General features: G+C 36.6%; 2 protein-coding genes across 2 annotated transcripts; both read left to right on the top strand.

The window, feature by feature from the left end:
- Positions 1-1,781: 1,781 nt before the first annotated feature.
- Positions 1,782-2,998, top strand: LOC140834061 (histone H2A.2). The gene is made up of 2 exons (XM_073198676.1): positions 1,782-2,081; positions 2,481-2,998. Exons 1-2 carry the CDS (start codon positions 1,872-1,874, stop codon positions 2,730-2,732), a joined length of 462 nt encoding a protein of 153 aa, XP_073054777.1. The 5' UTR covers positions 1,782-1,871; the 3' UTR covers positions 2,733-2,998.
- A 3,931-nt stretch (positions 2,999-6,929) lies between these two features.
- LOC140835446 (glycine-rich RNA-binding protein 2, mitochondrial-like) lies at positions 6,930-14,604 on the top strand (the record flags this gene model as incomplete). Its single annotated transcript, XM_073200940.1, has 4 exons — positions 6,930-7,032; positions 7,109-7,212; positions 7,302-12,790; positions 13,487-14,604. Coding segments are annotated over 2 exons (183 nt in total), but the record flags the coding sequence as incomplete, so codon positions are not given.
- Positions 14,605-20,941: the final 6,337 nt, after the last annotated feature.

The raw sequence follows: 20,941 nt of genomic DNA, 5'->3' as shown, positions 1-20,941 counted from the left end.
ACTTGATGTTGAAAGAATAAGTATGCTCTAAGCCTTGCATATCGAAAGCTTCAATCTCGTGAATAGAATTATTATTTTCTTGGCTTGTGAATCTGCATATTGATATTTGAAAAGCTCCAACGGTCGTAAAATTTTTCAACAATCATCTGTACTAACTCCCGCCATAATGACATTGTCAACTTCTTTTCACTGTACACTGCGTTAAATGTTCATTTAACGTTTATTTGATTTTTATGTTTCGGCTCTGAGCTTCTAAAAATTTGATTGAATTTTTGGCATTTTAGGAAATATTTATGTCAAATGGGAGTTGGTAAGATACTGTGTTAGTCATTTGATCTAATAGTCATTGAACTGCTTGACTTGGAGTATCCATATTGATCTGTTAATATCTGACCAACCGATTGGAATTGAATGGCCAGACTCTGCATAACTTCGATAAACCAGTTTGATATGAAACAAATACAGTTCATGATTTTTTGTCTATAGCTTGAGCTTGTAATATTATGCCGAGTAGTATGACTTATCCAGCGATTAGAAACCTGTAAATAGAGACATTTGGATGCTGAAACAACTCGATGATATTATTTGTCATTGCCAAAACTTGAGGTTATTTATATTCCAACAATATGATTGTTAAACACAAAAAGTATTGTCGTTTTTCATCAAATTTTATGTCGTTCTCGATTTATATGGTTATTAATTGATTTATATTGTCATTGCTTCCTCTTATCATGATTATTAATTGATTTATATTTGTTATTTAGTGTTGACGAAAACTCAAAAAGATTAAAAAAAAATGAAATAGATGAAAAGTCAACAACTAGATGACACATAATTAAGCAAATCCCTCGAAAAATGCCAGAAAAACTGGAGAGTTACTGATTAAAGTCGAGTCAAAGACCAAGAAAGAACCCATGTGTGCGTGCATTGATCCGTGGGTGGAAAGATTATGAAGCCAAAAAGTTATGTTTAACATACTTATAACACACACTAGTGTGAGTATGAACATGAGTTATCAAACTAAAAATTAGTTATAAAATTAATAACTGTATAAGTCGGAAATTTTAAAATTGGCAAAAACTTATGTGAGACGGTCTCACGGGTCGTATTTGTGAGACATATATCTTATTTGGGTCACCAATGAAAAAATATTACTTTTTTTATTCTAAGAGTATTAATTTTTATTGTGAATATGAGTAGAATTGACCCGTCTCACATATTATGATCCGTGAGACGGTCTCACATGAAACTCACTCATTAAATTTTTTACTTGCAACCAAGATATTCTCACAAAAAACTCCATAAATGAAAGTCAAATATACCCTTTTTAATCCAATATCAATAATACAACATTCAAATAAACTCAAACTTAACTCCAATGTTCTAAATTTTGAACCAAACCAGATAAACAAAAAAATCTAACCGTGAAATTAATTTAACTAACTTTATGAATTAATCCGTTATTTCGGTTTAATCGAAATTTTGATAACTATTTACCATGCCAAATAATAAAAGTAGCCCTAAAAAAAGAGAGAAACCATTGTGGATGCCGCCTATGGGCACACACACTCAAAATTCAAAATTTCACATACATGGCCCTTCCCACGGAAAATTTTAAAAAATACAAAATATCGAACTCTCTTTCCATTGGTCCATTTAAAATAACGCGGATCCACACTTCAATAACCCAAAGCCATCGATTTATCTCTGAATCCAACGGTTCACGCTACATAAACAGAAAACCACACCCCCCACCAGTGCTATAAAAGCGCTCTCACACCACTTTGTTGAATCATCACTGAATCGATTTAGATCATTCCACTCTTTTCGCAGACGTACAATTCTCGTTTTCCGGGTTGAGATTATTGTTCATGGAGGCCACGGCAAAAGTGAAGAAGGGTGCTGGTGGGAGGAAGGGCGGAGGCCCGAAGAAGAAATCGGTGACCAGGTCTGTGAGGGCTGGCCTGCAGTTTCCCGTGGGGAGAATAGGGCGTTACTTGAAGAAAGGGCGGTATGCGCAGAGGGTTGGAACTGGGGCTCCAGTCTACTTGGCAGCCGTTCTTGAGTACTTAGCAGCTGAGGTATTTATTTTTGGGTTGTGGATTCTTCGCTTCCATTTTGGATCTGTTTTCAACTCTTTTTTGTTACTGGGTCTCGATTTTGTGGAATCGGAATTGCAATGGAGTTCGTGGTTTTGATTCTTTATCAATGCCATGTCTTGCTTGTGGTGCATTTTATTTAACTGTCCGATGTTCCATTTTTGCAAATGGGCCATTTATTTCAACATCAGAATTTCGTACATTGAGGGGCTTGATTTTCCCTATGTTTCGTGAATTATAATATATTTATTATCAGTCTAATTTTTTTACATTTCTTGACGTGTTTGTGCCGATATTCTTTTTGGCGTCTGCTTTAAGCGTTGTCTCTGGCTATTGGGTTCTGGAATCTGAATCCTTTTCCACTTGGGTTCTTGTTTATAGGTGTTGGAATTAGCTGGGAATGCGGCTCGAGACAATAAGAAGAACAGGATCATCCCTAGGCACGTCCTTTTGGCCGTGAGGAACGACGAAGAGCTTGGAAAGTTGCTTCAGGGAGTCACCATTGCCCATGGTGGGGTGCTTCCAAACATCAACCCAGTGCTATTGCCTAAGAAGAGTGGTGGAGAGACTGCTGCCAAGGCGCCTAAATCTCCTTCCAAGGCTACCAAGTCTCCCAAGAAGGCTGCTGCTTAGATTTTCTTTGTTAGAAATGTATGGTTCCTTTCTGGGCTTAGAATGAGATGAATCAAGGCTGTAATATTTATATTTTGTTGTTTTAGATGTGCTCTCGTGGAAATCTGTGAATGAATGGAACAACTTGTTTCAGAATTGAAGCCTGCAAATTGTGTCCATTTTTTAGTTTTGTTTTTGAGCTTTTAATGGTGTGGATTTTCCTGGACTCTTTCCTGGCAGTTGTTTCTGATTTGCTTCTGAATATAAATGAAGTGATTATTTGTGTCCAGTGGAACTGTTCAAATTTACTTGCCAATAAAATTTATATATTCGAGTGGTGCAGTATGTGGCTTTGATGAGCGGGCAGTTTTTTCCATTGGCCTCCTGGTCCTTGGGGCTGAGTGGATTTGGCGTTCCATATCTTTAGGAGGAAGATTGTTCCCGACTGTTGGCGATGGGACCACATGCCTTGTTAGCCATGCCATTACTCATCTGCAGGTAATGTTTCGTGTTGTGTAGTTGCTGTGTTATGGTGTGGCGGATTAGACTCCTTTTGCATCGTTTTGAATGTTCATTGTGGATTTGGATGACACTGTTTCAACGTTAATTTATTTATTTACAAAAAGAGCAAATAAGAGGAGTGAATTTGGGTACTTGAACCTGCATCAACATCCTGTATGGGTATGATTCAACATTTTTGAAATATTTGAGCCTAATGGGAGGACCAATAGGTTCTGTGATTGACACATTTCAGATGCATTGGTTGGTCCTAATAGGACCAAGTGTACTGGCAGATGCATTGGTTGAGCAGAAATCATTACCACTCTTTTACTTCTCTTCATGGATTGCGGCGGCACTCTTGCATACAACTATTCGTTGGAGGTCTGTTCCCAGCTTTCTCATTCTATGCTTGCTTTTTGTACACATGCGACATTAGGGAATTGCACAGAGATAACAGTATCTGGTTAACGTGTTATGCCTGCTATGAGCTGTATTCTGTTTGATTAAATGTTGGATTGAGAAAAGAAACTCATTTTCAGAAGTTAACATTCAACCCATGAATCAAATATTTTCAAAATGCTTAAGAAAACCATCCATCCCTTTCTGGGGCATTTATAAATTCCATCCTACGTCACAAGAAAATCGTATGACCGATGTGTTTTAGAAACCAAAAATTTCACCTCTTATATTAAATCTTGGGTCTACGTCTGAATGGACACCTCTAGTTGACTGGAATCAATGTTTTGTTCATATGGAACTTAGTGATGCCTTCAGTTTCTTCTTTTCTTTTCCTCTCATCTGATCACAGTATGTATATCTTACAGCTTAAATACAAACAAAATTCCCGCACTTATTTACATGTAATTTATTATATATAGGATGTTGAAGATGTATTAATTACATATTGAATGACCATTGAGTGGAACCTATTATGGAAAAAGGGACATGGACCATGTAGAATCTAAGCTCCTTTGATGCTAGTGGACACATTGTATGAAGGCTTTTTGATGGGTAATTTGTGTTTAGATACGACTTCTCACCCAAATTCTAAGTGGAGAGTAATCAGTTAATAAATTATTGTCATTTTAGTTCTAATTGTTTATTTGTCCCATTTATTCGAAGTACTTCATTATTTTCTTAAGCAACTCACTTGGCACAGAGAGAATTTTTCCCTTAAAATTATTTGTAATTCCATTTATGTATGACATTTAACCAAATTTTTGAAAGACTAGAAGTGAGAGATCTCATTCTGACCAAGATTTTTGTTTTGATCAATTTTTAGTAAGATAAGGGTCTTGTGATTGGTGATTGTCACGACAAACGGTTCTTTCCTTCTGCGATTGGTGATTGTCATTCCATTTAAGTTTTTATTGTTATTTGTGTCACCTTTTTATCCATCCGTGATCGGTGTTGAGTTTAGTTCTTTAAATCCGCTTAAGACCTATGATTCTTAGGCGGTTTAAACGACTCCCTAGTGATTCTTTTTTATCATACTGATTTCCTTTTCAATGGGCTTTCTCCAACTTCCTTGACTTAATGCTTTGCTCTGTTAATGGTTCAAGTGTTGCTAGATTTTATCTGTAGTAGATATCTTGTGAAGTTCTGGGTTCTTTTACAGCCTACTCCACGTCACTGCCTTGATCTTTTTCCTCCATAGCCTTAATTTGATTGTGTGCTGCTTCACGTTCCTTTCTTTTCTGTCCATATATCATCTTCATTAAATTTGACATTTCTGCTCACCTTTAACTTTCGTATTTTCAGTCATGCTCAAGCATCTTGCCATCTTCATTACAGTTGTATTTTTTTCTTACTCAATTCCATTTTGTTGCGGAGTGTATGGAACGGTGAGTTGAGGCTACAGTCCTCCTTTGCCACAAAGTGTCATGAATTTGCTGGAGACATGCATTGTTTATGGTCTGATCTAACAAGCCATGCACTCGTAGTTCTTTCTGCAGCATGATTTGTGACAATAAATGGTAGAGCCTGTGAACAGTTTGTAGACCTGTTTTTACAGAGCTTTCGGAAGCTTTCATGGAATATCTAGCCTTAACCAACAAAACTTCTCAGCATGAGTATACTTTCTACAGTGCGAACAACAGATATTTTCCATTGATGGATATCATTCTTCACATCCGCTTAAGAGAGTTGAAAGCTCCTTCCAGTCTTCCACCGGAGAGATTTTTGCATCTAGTTTAGCTGGAACACTCTCAAGGACTTTACTCATCATTCTTCTACTTGCCTGTTCTTCTCCATGAAGTCTGAGTTGCTCACAATCCTCATTAAAACCTGTCACTGTCATCCTTCAAATGTCAGTCTGAAACATTTTAAGAAAATCAAGCTCTCTTAACAAATTCAATACTTCAATTTATTTTGTTTCATCACTGACCTGGAATTTTTATTCGACCGATCCTAAGCTTGTTTTGTAGTTTCGCTATTCATAATTTTTGAGAAAATGGGTTCTAAGACTGATGGATTGAAAAAAAAACTAATGGATCGAATGCAGCCAATGTCTTGTACTTTATAGTATTCTCCTCCCTGTGTTGATGGATTTGTTCATTGTAGGATTGCCTCTTAATGGTATTTACTACCCAGACTGGGTAGTAGTTTCTCTGTTGAAGCTTGAAGGTGAAGGGGTAGAAAATCTCTGAGCACCATTAAGTTTCTTTCGAGTGTTTTCTCTAATGTTCAAGCTTTTTGGTTCTCTCTTACCCTCGTAGTCATTAAAGATTTAAATTGCTCTAAACAGCTTTATGAAATAATTTAAAGAATCTACTGATGGATTATGTTTTATCATTATATTTTTTTGAACGAAGCAGATGGATAAATTTTGAGAAACCTTAAAACACACAAGTTGGGTCTATTGCATATTTTTCAGTCTATTAGAGATAGATATGTGGAATACAGATAATGAGCTTGTTTATGTTTTCTCCATGATCAATTATTTTGGATAGGGTTTTGAGGCTCGTTTTGAGGGAACCTAGCGATCTCACATTCAATATTTGATTTTAGAATTATGAATATTCTTATTCCTTGCAATAATAACATTTAAATACAAGGAAAACAATTAATTTCCCTAGCAAGAAGTTTGCCGTGATTCCTCTATCCCTGGCTAGAATGCATGCAATATTTAAAAAAAAACTAAAAATCCTTCTGATTAATTTCTTATTTCTGAATCTTCCAGCACTTCATCCTTGATTTCAGCCTACCTCCTCTTGGAAATTCAGGCACGAAAAAGAGATTCCACGATCTTCCAACTTGCTATTCTGAAAAATTCTCCACCACTTCAAGAACAATTGTTGTAGGAGAGTATCTCAAGGATTAAAAGCAAATGACGCTAATTCTTCCTACTATAACTTTGGACGATCTTGTATCCATTTGAGGAACCAAGGTTCGTCAACAGACTCAAAGTGGAAAGAGGTCAATCCTTCCTTATCTTTCTCCGCTCCGTGTTGGTGTCAAAATTTTTTTTAACATTAACTAAGATATCTCATCAGGTCTGATTGGCTATTGACCGGGGAAAATCTTGCTTCAAATTTTGAGGTACTTTTGATAAGTCACCCTGTCTCGATGTCTTTCAGAATGCTGGTCGGTGGGGCTCCATTGATTGCTGATGTCTTTGCCTTGATCTTCTTCCAATCACATGATTCATAGAGATTTGGATATCTCTTCCACCACTTCATGAAATTATACATGTTTTTTTTGTTGCTCTCATGATTATGTCTGCTGAGGAAAAAACTATTTTACGTGATAGGACTTTCTTATGATGCCAATGAAACCATTTTGAATGATGCGTTTGAGCAGTGTGGTGAAGTAATTGAATGTAGGCTGCTGGACCTAACATTAATACCCTTCATGTGAAATCATCACTGGAGAAAAACGACGTCCTTTTTTAGCAGCTAAGGTAATATGCGACCGAGTAAGTGGGAAATCAAAAGGATATGGATTTGTAAATCACTGTGGAGAAGGCAGCAAATAAAGCCTTAAATTAAATGAATGTCAGGTATACTCCAGTTTTTACAGTTTCTGCTTACTCGCCTCGCTATATCTTCTTTGACGTCATTAAATTTCTTTCCATGTTTGTTTTTTTAGTTGCTGGATGGCAGAAATATCCATGTCCATCAAGCCGATGGAGGATGAAGGGAACAAAAGTCAGGTTAGATGTTCTTAACGATTCTAAGATTTAACTTTGTTATTCCTGATCTTTAAATAGTAGAAATATAATCATAAGTTAATGCAATGCAACAAAATATTTATGTGGCTTCATCTTTAAGACCTACATCTATGATACAATGCCAGGGCTAAAACTAGGTCAACTTGAGGCTTTTCTGTACAAGTTTTATTCGATCCAATTAGTTAATGTGCGTTTGAGATGAACTTGCTGAATTGATTTCAACGGTGAGTCTGTTTTGCAGAAGTTAACCTTGTTATGAAAATGAAGTCGAAAATGCTTCTTAATCTGAATATTTGAATTTACAAGGAGAAATAACCGTACTTTTTGAAATCAATTTGGTTAGAAATAGTTAATGAAGTACTTAATATTGGTCCTGGAATTATGGATTTTGATTAGTACTTTAATTTTTTAAATTAGTTATCAGAAATTGGTAATAAACATTAACTAAACCGGGCCTATAAATTAAGAAATTTGACGAGTTTTAAAGCACTCGATGATGTCAGGGAGTTGGCAGAAAATATTTTGATGAACTTCAAATTTTTCGATATAGTATCAAGGACGGAAGAGCCAACTAATCTCTTTTTCATTATTTTGTGTCTGATAGAGCAAACACTACTACACTTGTAAGGAAAAGTGTCCCCAGTGACGAGAATCTTGGCTGATACTTTCTTCAGAATCATTTCCTTGTCAAGCATTGTCAGGAAAAATAAAGATATGAGAGAAAAAACTTCTATATTAATTCCATGTGTACAGTACATGTTTATATAGGCCACAAGTGATGCAACAACTCCCAAAAAATGAGAGAAATATAATATCCTACCTCCTCATGCTTGACAGTATATGTTGATGAAGCCGAGCTTGTCAACAAGAAATTCGTGACTGTGTCCTGTTAGTCCTTTTGTGAGTAGATCAACAAGTTGATTGGATGTATGTATTCAATGCTAATAATCTCTTCATCTAGTATATGTTGATGAAGCCGAGCTTGTCAACAAGAAATTCGTGACTGTGTCCTGTTAGTCCTTTTGTGAGTAGATCAACAAGTTGATTGGATGTATGTATTCAATGCTAATAATCTCTTCATCTAGCTTGTCTTTGATGAAAGTCGATCTACTTACTCATGTTTGGTTCTATCATGATGGACATGGTTGTGAGCTATACTGATAGTCGATTTGTTGTCACAATTTAGCTGCATATGATCTTTACGTTTTATTCAGTTCTTTCAATACTCTCTTAATCCAGATAAGCTCACAAATTCCAATGTGATATGGCTCTACATTCAGCTTCTGCATAGTTCCTTGCAACAACTAACTGTTTCTTGCTCCGTCATGTCGCTAGATTTCCCCATACCACTGTGCAATATTTTGATGTTGACTTCCTATTAGTAATCGAACCAACCCAATCTGCATCTGTAAATGTAATCACTCTTCGATTATCATTCTTTGTGAAGAGTAAGCCTCTCCTCGGAGTTTGTTTCAAGTATCAGAGGATTCTATAGATTGCATCCAGATGACCTTGACAGTTGACACAGTGATTGCATATATCGACTTGCTAGGCTGACTGCAAATCCAATGTCGGATCGAGTGTGTGAAAGATAGGTAAGTTTCCCTACAAGACGCTGATATCTTCCTACGTCCACTAATTCCCCTTCAAACATTTTTTGTTTATTCCCCAACTCGATTGTTGTTCTACTCGGCTTACACTCAAACATGTCTGTTTCTTCCAACAAGTTCAAAGTATATTTTCTTTGAGAAACAAAAATGCCTTTTGTTCCTAGCAATTTCCATACCCAAGACATATCTCAAAGTTCCAAGGTCTTTAACCTCGAATTCCATTGCCATCATACATTCACTTTTTTCCATCTCTTGACTATCGTCTCCAGTTACAATGTTGTCATCCACATATATATGATAATGGTGATCTTCTCTTTCTCGTAGTGTGTAACAAATAGTGTATGATCTGCTTGTCCGTGATTGTATCCAAACTTCTTGATGACTCTGAAAAATCTATCAACCATGCATGTGAAAATTGTTTCAGTCCGTAATGAGACTTGTTGAGTTTGCAAACCATCCGTTTTCCCAATTTGGCCTCAAAACCAGGGGGTTGGCTCCTGTAAACTTCTTCTTCGAGATTACCATTAATGAATGCATTTTTTTATCTCAAGTTGTTATAAAGGCCAATCAATATTAGCTGCCAATGATAGAAGAATTCTTATAATAGTGCAAATGTTTTGGTGTAGTCAATACTTTGGCAACTACGCAAGCTTTGTGCTTCTCGATTGAGTCATCTGCCCCATACTTTACCCTAAATACCCATTGACATCCCACTGTGTTTTTTCCATGTAGTAATTCTACCAAGTTCTGGGTATTGTTCTGCTTAAGGCACACGTTTCCTCTTGCACTGCACCTTTCCACTCAGGGAACATCTAGAGCTTCTTGAACTGACCTAGGAATAGTTATACTTGACCACTTTGAAGTAAAAACGCGCAAGGAAGGAGAAAGAAAGAGAAATTTGGTCGAGTGCATGATCCTTGCACCTACCAATAGCTATGAGAATATCAATATCACAAGCGATACCTGGCTGAGGATCTACTATCGGTTTGAGATCTTGTCTAGTGTCTGGGCTAATATCGATAAGATGTGTTGTATCCCAACAAGCTTCATTTTCTAAGCTCCCCGTCTGAAGCGTAGTTGAGGGGAAATAAGGAGTATTCTCAAAGAAGGAGACATCACAACATACAAAAGTTTTTTATTTTTTGAGGACAATTACAACAATACCCATCACCCCTTATAGGTAGAAGAATATCCCAAAAACAAAATTATTTTGACAGCCCAAGGATCAAGTTTACTTCGATGCTAGCCATGAATGTTCACAAATGCGCTACATCTGAAAAGTCTTAAGCGGAAGTTTAGTGGAAGCGGATATGTGAGGAAAGAGGGAAGTCAAGAGGGAAATGAGTGTGCTGAAATTTTGGAGACGACTAGGTAGGCAGGCAACTAATAAGATAGCCAACTGTAAGGACCGCATCCACACCAAGGAACTTCGACACATTCATTGTGAACATTAGAGCACGGGCATCATCTAAGAGATGATGGGTTTTTCTTTCTGAGTTTGAATCATCATGTGGAACTTTTGGAAAATAGTAGCGGTATCAAATTTATCCTGGAGAAGGTAAACCCATGTAACTTGGTGTGTGATCGTCAATGAAAGTTAAAAATCATCTTTTGCCATTACGATTTGGAATTTGTGATGGAACCCTCATGTCCACTATAAATTAGTGAAAATGGGGCAGATGGTGTGTATGATTTTGGTGAGAAGGAGACACGAGAATGTTTGGCAAGTTCTCTAAATTCACATTGAAGTAAACTGAAATCTTACTTATTGCCAAACAATAAAGAAACAAACGAGCTAAATAAGCAAAATTGTGATTACCTAATCTAAAGTTCTGTTACATTATTTATTGAGAATTAACAACAGGACTAGACATAACACTAGATACTAGAGACTGCAGACTAGAAGAAGAAGAATGCTCAAGATAGTAAAGGCCATCGTGAAGCTTAGCACTGCCAGTCATCCTTCCTGATAGTTGGTCAAACAGACAAGATAGCAACACAATTGCTGTCACAAATGATTCTGTTAACAAATATGAGATTGCGTCAAAAGGACGGAACATGAAAAACATATTTTAAGGCGATTCCCTCGAAAACCTGAATGTTACCAAACCAGCAACCCGAGTGAGGGAAGCATCAACTATATTGATTGTTATGTGATTAGTACTGGGAGCAAGTGTAGAAAAAATGAGAGTCTACGGTCATATGATTGGAGGCTCCGGGAATCAGTAATCCAAGATGGTACAAGGCATGACTTGAAAGTGGCGTGGCGCATACCAGTTCCTTGACCCGCAAGAGGATTGGCTGATGGATTAAGATCCGTCTGACGTAGAAAGTGGCAGTGTTGTTCCATTTTCTTTAGTTGGTCTCGAGTGTAAAGCGGGCTGGCCTAAAGTTGCGCTTGGAATCACGACCATCAGAAGCAGTTTGTCCTTGAACTGATTGTTCTTTGAAACCACAACCGTCGGGTTTCTTAGGCGGCTGCCAATTTGCTGGTTTACCAACAATTCCCAGCATTTTTCTTTTGTATCGCTTGGGCGATTGCAATGGTCACACCAAGGGCATTTGCTTTGCCGGTGTCCCTGACTGGTGTTTTTGCTGGAGACTAAGGTAGAAACTTTGCGTCTCATCTCTTCACGCCGGATGTGAAAACCCGAATCTTCCATACTACATAGTTGAATTACAGAAGAACTCACCAAGCCTTTTCAATTTTCCAAAGCAAGGAAAAGTCAAAGCCCCATTACCACACTTAAATATGCCATTAAACTTGAATTTTATGTAGGTGAATGCAGAAATAATTCCATCTATTACAACTTGACTTGAGGACTATACATACGGCCTCTTAGGCATGGTTATGAAAGGCGAGCGCCTGGCTGCGCCTAGGCGACAGACGCAGCCAGGCGCACCTGTTGCGCCTGGATCTGGCTGCGCCTGTTTGCGCCTGGGTTATGACCCAGGCACACGGCCTTAAACAAGCGCGCGCCTCGGCCCAGGCGCGCCTCTGCAGAAAGGCGCTCGCTTGTGCGCTTTTTTATAATATGATCCGATTCAATATATAACTCAGGCCCAATAAAATTAAAAGCTCAATAACAAACAAAAGCCCTGTTTAATGTTTTAAAAAGTCCTACAATTTGCATGTGCCGGTCGGTGAAATTTTTTCTGTGTATGCGCTGCGGCCTCTCTACGTCTCAAACTCTGTTTCTGTTTGTCTCTGTTCTTCATCTCTCTGTGCTAGTTTGCTACTTTAGGTATGCTCTCTCTCTTCCTTTCCCCCTATCTGTTGCTCGTTATTAGTTGTTCTTGATTCCGCTTCCATCTCAAATTTTTTTGCTTCAAGTAGATGACTTGTTTGAACTATTATTATTATTTGATAAATCATTTCTAATCAATCACATCACCCCTGTTTCATTTTCATATTCCCCTGTCTTTTAGTAATGGAAGGTTTCTGATTTAACCGTGATTAAATCATGTATTCATGATTTCATGTTATGCACCAAACCTTCAAAAACGTGCATCACATGTTATGTGCTTTGCTTCGATAAAGCGTGCGCTTCGCCTCGCGCCTCAGGCCCCAAGACACCCTTGCGCTTTAGTGAGCCTTGCACCCCAAATAACTATGCTCTTAGGCCATAAATGTTTCTGCTTCTACTCCACATTCAGTCGGCAACATATTTGTTTGAATAAGGCATTTCCAGCAGCAGTACATTTTTGAGCAAGCAACAGCCAGTAGCAGCAGCATATTTTCAAGCATCAAACAACCAACAACAGCAGCACGCAGGCGGAACACAAGTGGAAACCAGGTAGACGAAGTCCATTTGAAACTACCAAAATTTTTGTTAAGAAATACCTGTAAGTGAGCTTATTGTTTAAAAGTTTGTTTATGTTTTAAATCGATTGAGCAAGATAAGATTTGATACATCCTGTTTTTGAAATAAAACTCAATTTTGAGCACTGTTATGAATTCAAAATCTAATTGGTTAGGAATTCTGAATTATGTTTATGTATGGCCATGCAGCGTGATTATAACCGATAATATAGCCTCATCCCTTAGAGGATAACCTATAAGATATCGATATCAGTAGTCGTGGAGAAGGTTCAGTGCTATACCTTTATCTTGTTTATGAAATGTTGTACGTTTATGTTTGTTTTGTTTAAGAAATGTTCTGCATAAAGGGGTCGTTCTGCCATGATCTAATATTTTTCTAAAAATTACGTGGATATTTATTTTGTAAATCGTGTTATATGTCGTGTTCAATCGGTTCACATTTTCTGAATGTTTCCTCAAACACTCACTCCTTATCTTCTCCATATAAGAACGAAGATGCACTAGATGAAGAGGAGCAAAATCAATTTTGAGGCTTTTGATAATGCTATGTTCAAGTTGCTGTTTTATTTTGTAATTACATTTTTATTTTCTGAGATAAACTAGTTTGGATGAATCCTATGCTGAGAGGTTTTTTTTTCAACGTTTAATTGTTAAACGTCGGTGTCATCAGCTCCGGGAACGGGGCATGACACCGGACCTCAACAAAAGCATCATGTGGGGATAGGAAAAGGTCCCGGGGAACAATCCTTCCTTGGACATCATCAAGCTCTCGGTTGAGATATGCCAGGAAGTTGAACACCCTCTCCTTTTCGAGATGCAGTCTAAGTTTTAGACTGCATTCAACACATGGAGATTTGTCTTGAAAAATAAATCCAGTTCTTGCCATAAATCTTGAATGTCAGAGAAATATTGTGTGACTGAATGTGAGCCATGTTCCATTTCTTTCAGCTTCGACCCAAGTTCGAACACTTGAGAGACATTCCCAAGTTCAGAGTACATTTTTTGGGAAACATTCCATACCTCTTTCGTTGTTTTGAACCACAAGTAGATGTGGCTGATGGCAGAATCCATCGAGTTCACCAGCCATGCAAGAACAATGGAATTTTCGGCCAGCCAGGCTTCATAGGAGGGATTGGTATGGGCTGGGGCAGGAGGTTCGCCGTTAATAAACCCTTACTTACCCATGACACAAATCACAATCTTGACAGATTGTGCCTACTGCAGATGTTAAGATTGTGCCTACTGCAGATGTTGCCACCATTGAGACGATGAGTTATTTGAAAGGATGAGATGTCACTTCTTGAAAGAGAAGCGAGACAAGAGATTTTTCGGTGGAGTCGCCGGACACGCTCGAAGGTGTCGTTCCTTTCCGTTCTCTTTACTGCCGTTTTCTAAGTTTCAGTTGTCTGTTGAAGCCATCTTCATCATGGCCACGGCGGCCTATTTGGGTTGGGTATTGACTTGGCCGGATCCGTGTTTTTTTTTTTCAAGGTGAAGCAGTAATTGTGCAAAGTGCTCCTCAGAGAGCAACCCACTAGTCTAAAGCTTTGGTTATGTGTTGGTCTGAAATTAGAGGTAATTTTCTGCCGGAGTTATTTTCTGCTGGAGTTATGAGTAAAGGCTATATTTCTTGATAGCTATCAAAACATATTAGAAACGCATTGCTTGTAAAGGGATTGCCTTTATTCTTTTGAATTAAAGTTCTAATTAGGCTTGCATGCCCTGCGTCCTAGTGCAATGAAGCATATCCAAGACTTAAGCAGATGAACGATTCAATGCATTTTAAAGGATGCCGATAAAATTTAGAGTTTCGTTTGATTCGAAAATTTAAATTTAAAGTGATTTTGTTGATGTAAGTACATTGAGCAAGGAGTGAGTTTTATCTACCATCTTCAAGTCTTATTAGCTATATTTTGTTCAGTTGGATTTTATATGAGAAATTTGAGGGAGAACTATAATGTTTTTAACAATATGTTAGTGATATTATATCAATTAAATGAAAAATTAATGTACATTATTATTAATTTGTCTCACATATATAAATCCGTAATTTCACATCATATACACCTGCTCCTTATTCAATTAATAGAAACATTCTACTAACGTGGATATGTTATGTCTATTGATGATTGTTTGATTATTTAAATACTCAAAAGGTCTTTAATCCTAAAGTACCATATATAAGCATTGATTAAAGATAATATGATCGATCTTTTCATTAGGCCATTATCGATATCAAATTTGAAAAAGTAGCATGTAAGATCAGACAACAAATTAAAGATTTCAAGTGAGAAAAGCACAATCATGAACAAATAGCGAGAGTGTCAGATTCTTTTTCCCATTGGATGTTTGTTAATGAGTTTTAAAGAGGTACATCCATCATCTGAGGCAAAAACTTGTGTGAGACGGTCTCACGGTTCGTATTTGTGAGACGGATCTCTTATTTAGACCACCCATGAAATAGTATTACTTTTTATGCTAAGAGTATTACTTTTTATTATGAATATGGGTAGGGTTGATCCGTCTCACAGATTATGATCCGTGAGACGGTCTCACATGAGACTTACTCATCATCTGAAAGATATTCAAGCCTCAAGAGAAGTATATATTGATGTATTCTTTTTCTTTTGTTTATATCCTTCCCACCAAGTTTTACTATCAAAATTTTAACGAAGCAATACTTGAATTTCTGAATCTTCTCCTAGAATCCATCGCAAGATATTTCTTTAAAGAAACATGAATAATCATCTATAAATGGTTAGATTTGTAAATGATTATGATTAATGCTATAGAAGTAAATAGATCTATCTGTGCAACTCTTCTCGAACGGTTGATTTCATCCTATATGTAGGGACACTATCACCATGATAGAATCAAGGACCCAAATTTAGTCACACATACATGAGGTCCATTAATTTTTTTAAAATCACACATGTGTGTGAATCTTGTCCATCTAAACCATGTGAAGGCAATGTCCCGACATGTAGCATCGAAACAACCCTTCCGAACATGGATCACTCAATTGTTCCATGTGCATAGAAATCTTTGGTTGAAGTGAACAATTGATTCATGATTCATGGGTCATTATCTGAATTATCTCATCTTCTTTCTCTTGTATATTCTATTAAATTTATAACAAGTAACAATTTACAAGTCAAATTTATTATACAGGATCAAAAATTGTGATTCTTAATTATATATATGTCAATATTTGGTAATTTTAAATATTTTTCATCAAAATTTTGATATGACATTTTACATGTAAGAATCAATGAACCTCATATCAGCGTTACATTGGAAAAATAACTATAATTATCCTCATATATTGTGTCTGGAATTTAAGATTTAATTATGGATAATCAAGAAACGGGATTGGACTCAAATTGTTAAACTTTGAATTCTATATTGCAGTTAAAAAAAAAACTAAAAGCAGTAGCCAGAAAATGTCAATTCTATATTAAAAAAACATCACTAAAATATAACTAAAAAAATCATTTAGTACGAAGCTATCGCACGTGGATTGATTTGCATGGAAATTGAATTTGGTGACGCATTTCATAGTAATTGATCCGTCTTTAATCTTTAATCCAAACACATGTGATCACTTTTCGTTTTATCAAAAATTAGTTGATGATAATGATGTAAATTAAATATTTTAAATTATACAACAACACAAATTACAAGTTTTGATTGTTCTACCTAGTAGGGAAAATTATTACACCTCTACAATATCCATCACAATAATTACTTTCTTTGCAATAAATGAGATTTGATTAATCCATGAAATTTACCCTGATATCAATTGTAGGACAGAGCTTTTTCCGTTTTATCAAAAGTTCTAACTGATGATAACGATACAACTTAAATATTTTCAAACGTACAATATCTCATTCTTCACGTTTCGATTGCTCTACACAACAAAGACAATTATTACCCAATAATCGTATTCTTTGCAATCAATGAGAATCGAACCCGCGATCTTGACTCTAATACTAATTGTAGGATCGAGTGCTTGTCACTTTACCAAAATCTACTGCTGATGATAATGATACAATTCAAATCTTCTAAATCATACAACAGATCAGGCGTCACGTTTCGTTTGTTCTACTCAATATAAACAATTATTACACCTCAACATGCTACATTTATGAACCTTTATATTTTATTTTTATCGTATTATAATTACAAAATTTTATATTTTATATCTCACTTCTGTATATCTCACTTCTGGTGAGATATAATATTATTCTAATTTGAAGAATTAAACTTTCATCATGCATCACGTGTTTATATCCATAACACAAAATTTATCGTCGCTCAATATTTTGCTTTTGAATTTACCGCATTCTCTTAAGTGAATCGGTCAAAATGGATTAGGCGGCTTTTAATACCATCGCGTATTGCTTTGCTTGTGAATAGGAAAATAACTAGATGAAAGATAAATGTTAAGAGTGGGTCTTTTGTGCGACGGTTTCACAGATCTTTATCTGTGAGATATGTCAGCTTTATCGATATTCACAATAAAAAGTAATACTTTTAGCATAAAAAATAATACTTTTTCATAGATGACCCAAATAAGAGATTCGTATCACAAAATACGACTCGTGAGATCATCTCATATACGTTTTTGCCAAATATTAAATCATAACATGTACTTGAAATAGCAAATTTTAAAAGGGAGAAATTTGTGCATACCATTCTTTGAAAATCTTGAAAGTAACAAATGATTTTTAGCCTTGAATAAATAATATTCAATCATCGTGAATAAAATTATTGTTTTATATTTTGCCAAAGCAAGCAACACATTAACATAAAATAAAATATTTCCATTCATTTATAGAAACAATAGCCTTCAAAATATTACAGTTTTATTCGAATGAAAACTAACAACAAAATTATTATAGAGAATAAGTTTTATATGAACTTTTAAAGGGGGTGTAAATAACCAACAAGTTATCATTTAATCAGTTTCTTTTACTATTACCAAACTACGCATTAATATATATTTTCAGAAAGCTGGCAGACACCTCAACCAAGATGCTTGATTAAAAAAATGATACGATATACTAACGTGCACTTCTAAATCATAGATATTTTATGTAATATCAAACGGTTATCATTAGGTCAATATAGCTGTTAGTCAAGACATAACTTTATTTCCTTATATTTGTGACAGTACATAATGTACCTACTTGTGTGTTAATAGATCAGGCTGTTAGGCTCATAATCTTAAAAGATACGTGTCAACTGCTGGTGTTGTCTCATATCTTTTAGAGATCAGTCTTACCCTTTCCTATAGTCAGTTATATCCCCAGCAGAGACAAGTCACTTTTTTATGACCTACCTAACCAATCAGATTAAGTAGAGCATTGTCAAAACAGAAAAACTTCTAAGAGGTCATCCATCATACTACTCTTATTCACACACGCTTATCCCAAAATTCCCTCCATCCACAAAAAAAGAAGTAAATAAATATACTTCTTCAAAGACATTAACTCATGACCTCGCTCTGATACCAATTGTTAGGATTAAACGCTTATGTAGTGCCCAAATTCAGTACACGTATAACCTATGCATTTATTTAATTATTAGATCATTTATTTATTTTTTTAAATGAGCTTTAGCCATGCATAATTTATGAAAATGCATTATTTTAAATTATTCATGATTATGTGATGCACGTTAAAATGTTTTTCGAGTTTCATGTTTCGGGCGATTATTCGAGGCGAGATCGAGGAAAAGATCGGGGACGATTTTTGGCAACTAAAAATGTGGTATTTTCTTTTTAAGTTGAGTTTGGGGGCATTTTTAAATAATTTATTGAGTTCTAGCATTATAAGCCTAAATTATCTATTTAGCAATTTTAAAGAGTTTAAAACTTCATAAGATTAGTATTTTTGCGTATATTATTTTAATTGAGAAATTTATTGTTAGTTAGTGGTGAGTTAAAATTTTTAATTAGTTGCTAATTATCTATTTAGCAACTCTTACTCCTAATTACCTACTCACACACGTTTTATCTATTAATCACACACACACTTTTACACACACCGATACACGCACAAACACACACATTAGACTTCTCAGAATTTTAAAAGAAAAATAAAAGTTTGGAGAACAATAGAAAACTAGGGTTCTTTGTAAAGTAGTAGGCGCCCCCTCCTCTGAAGCATCCCAGCATATTTCGTGAATTTCTTCCAAAGAAAACGGTGCCACATTCGTCCCGGATCAAGCCTCTCTCTATCTCCGCTTCGGTGTCGTCTTTCGGTAACGTTATCGTCATAAAGGCACATATAATCTGTTCTTGCTGTGTCGATCAAGTCATATATTGTATTGCGTTGTTTTTATGCGTAAAAGTTATGTATGATGCTAGTAGTTGAGCGGATCATGAATCGGATCAATTTCGAAGGAAAATTTTTAGATCTAAAACCCGTTTTTACTATTCATGTCAAAACTGCGATTTTTCTGTTCCTATTTTGGGAAAAATTTCAACGGCAAAAACGTAGAACTTTTCGATACCTTCGATTTGATATATGATTCGAAATTTTTGGACAAATATTGAGTGAGTTATGGCGTTTTTCGTGGGACTGCTCAAACTGCGTTTCAGAAAAGTTATGATATTGATAATTCTTGAAGTTTCAGTGTTGCAGGCTTCGTTGGAAACCGACGGGCGATCGTTGCTGCGTATAAGCATGTTAGTATTGAGGTTTGGTGTATTTTTAAGGTTTTGATGTACGTTGTTAGGCGTTTGAATTAGTTAAAGTTGTAGGAAAGTGATTGATGCTAATTGCATAATTGGTGTTGCATTGTGTAGTATAGTGCACGTTGTGTTTGAGGTGTTTGGATAAGTTTTGATGCAATATTATGGTGTCCTAAGAAGGGTCATAAGGTGTTAAACTTTGTGCCATTGAGTTGCAATTGGGAGGATAGGCACGTGCATAAGTTTTCTCGCAGGTATCAACATACAGTAGGCACACGGACCCGGGCACGGGGTCCGTGCCTTTGTTATTCCTTCAGTGTCAATTTTGCGAGACAGCACGGACCCTTACACGGATGAGGGCACGAGGTCCGTGCCTTTGGGTTTCACCTAGTGTATTTTTCCAGTGCCTACACGGATGTCCACCCGGACCCTGACACGGGGTCCGTGCCCCTCATCTCTTTCAATGTCTTTGTCCAGAGTCTACACCCCTACACGGACCTCAGCACGGGGTCCGTGTCTCCCCTTTTCTGCACGCACATTTTACAGTACCTACATGGACCCGGAGCCGGACCTGGGCACGGGGTCCGTGTCCTTCATATTTTGGGAAAAATATTGTAACACGTTTGAGGTTTGGGGTTATGGTTTACTGCAAGGATTATCCAGGGTCGTGTTATGGGAAATGTTAGAACGTCCTAAGTATTGATTTGGACTTGAGAGTAAGTATGATTCATACGTTTAAGTTATGCAAATTCATGTTAGTTGGTGCAGCAACGGCCCCGATCGAGGTCCAACGAATCCCTCAACGCCAAGTAAGTATGTTGACGTGCAAAGAAAATATGTCAAGTTTTTGAGGTATGTTAAATGTCTTGTGACCAAAAGTGAATGGGTTTGGAAGTAGGTGAACGTGGCCGAGGACCTCTCCACCCCGTTAAATTATGAACGGGGATCTTATGTATGTGGCAGTGGATACGTCCCTGTCAGCCCAGTACTGTGGTGTGTCTGATCAGGCGTTTATTATGTTATGGGTCACTTGCTTTGAAACATGCCTCTACGCAAAATGATGAAGTTATGTATGTTTACGTATGCAGTATGTTTATGAAAGTTTATGTTGATGGCACGTCTAGTTTTGTATGTACGTATGTTCAAGCTTCAAATTATGTATGTCCTATTTTAAAGTGCATGTGATTTTTATTATGTAGTACTCGTTATTCCAGTTTATACGTGTTGAGTCTTTAGACTCACTAGACTTGATCGATGCAGGTGAGTACGATGAACAGGAGACAGGAGGTGGCGACCAAGGGGCAGGCTTGGGCTGAGCGGCAGGCTAAACCCGAGGACCGCAAGTTTATGTTTATGCAAACTTTTAAAATACTCTGATGTTTTGATTTGAATGTGAGATGTTTTGAGACAGCGTTCTTTTAGCAA

The sequence above is a fragment of the Primulina eburnea genome, chromosome 6 (genome assembly GCF_022965805.1).
Source record: "Primulina eburnea isolate SZY01 chromosome 6, ASM2296580v1, whole genome shotgun sequence".
In the NCBI taxonomy this organism is placed as follows: Eukaryota; Viridiplantae; Streptophyta; class Magnoliopsida; order Lamiales; family Gesneriaceae; genus Primulina; species Primulina eburnea.
The sequence above is the reverse complement of the archived record's forward strand: the minus strand, read 5'-3'. Positions and strand labels throughout refer to the sequence as shown.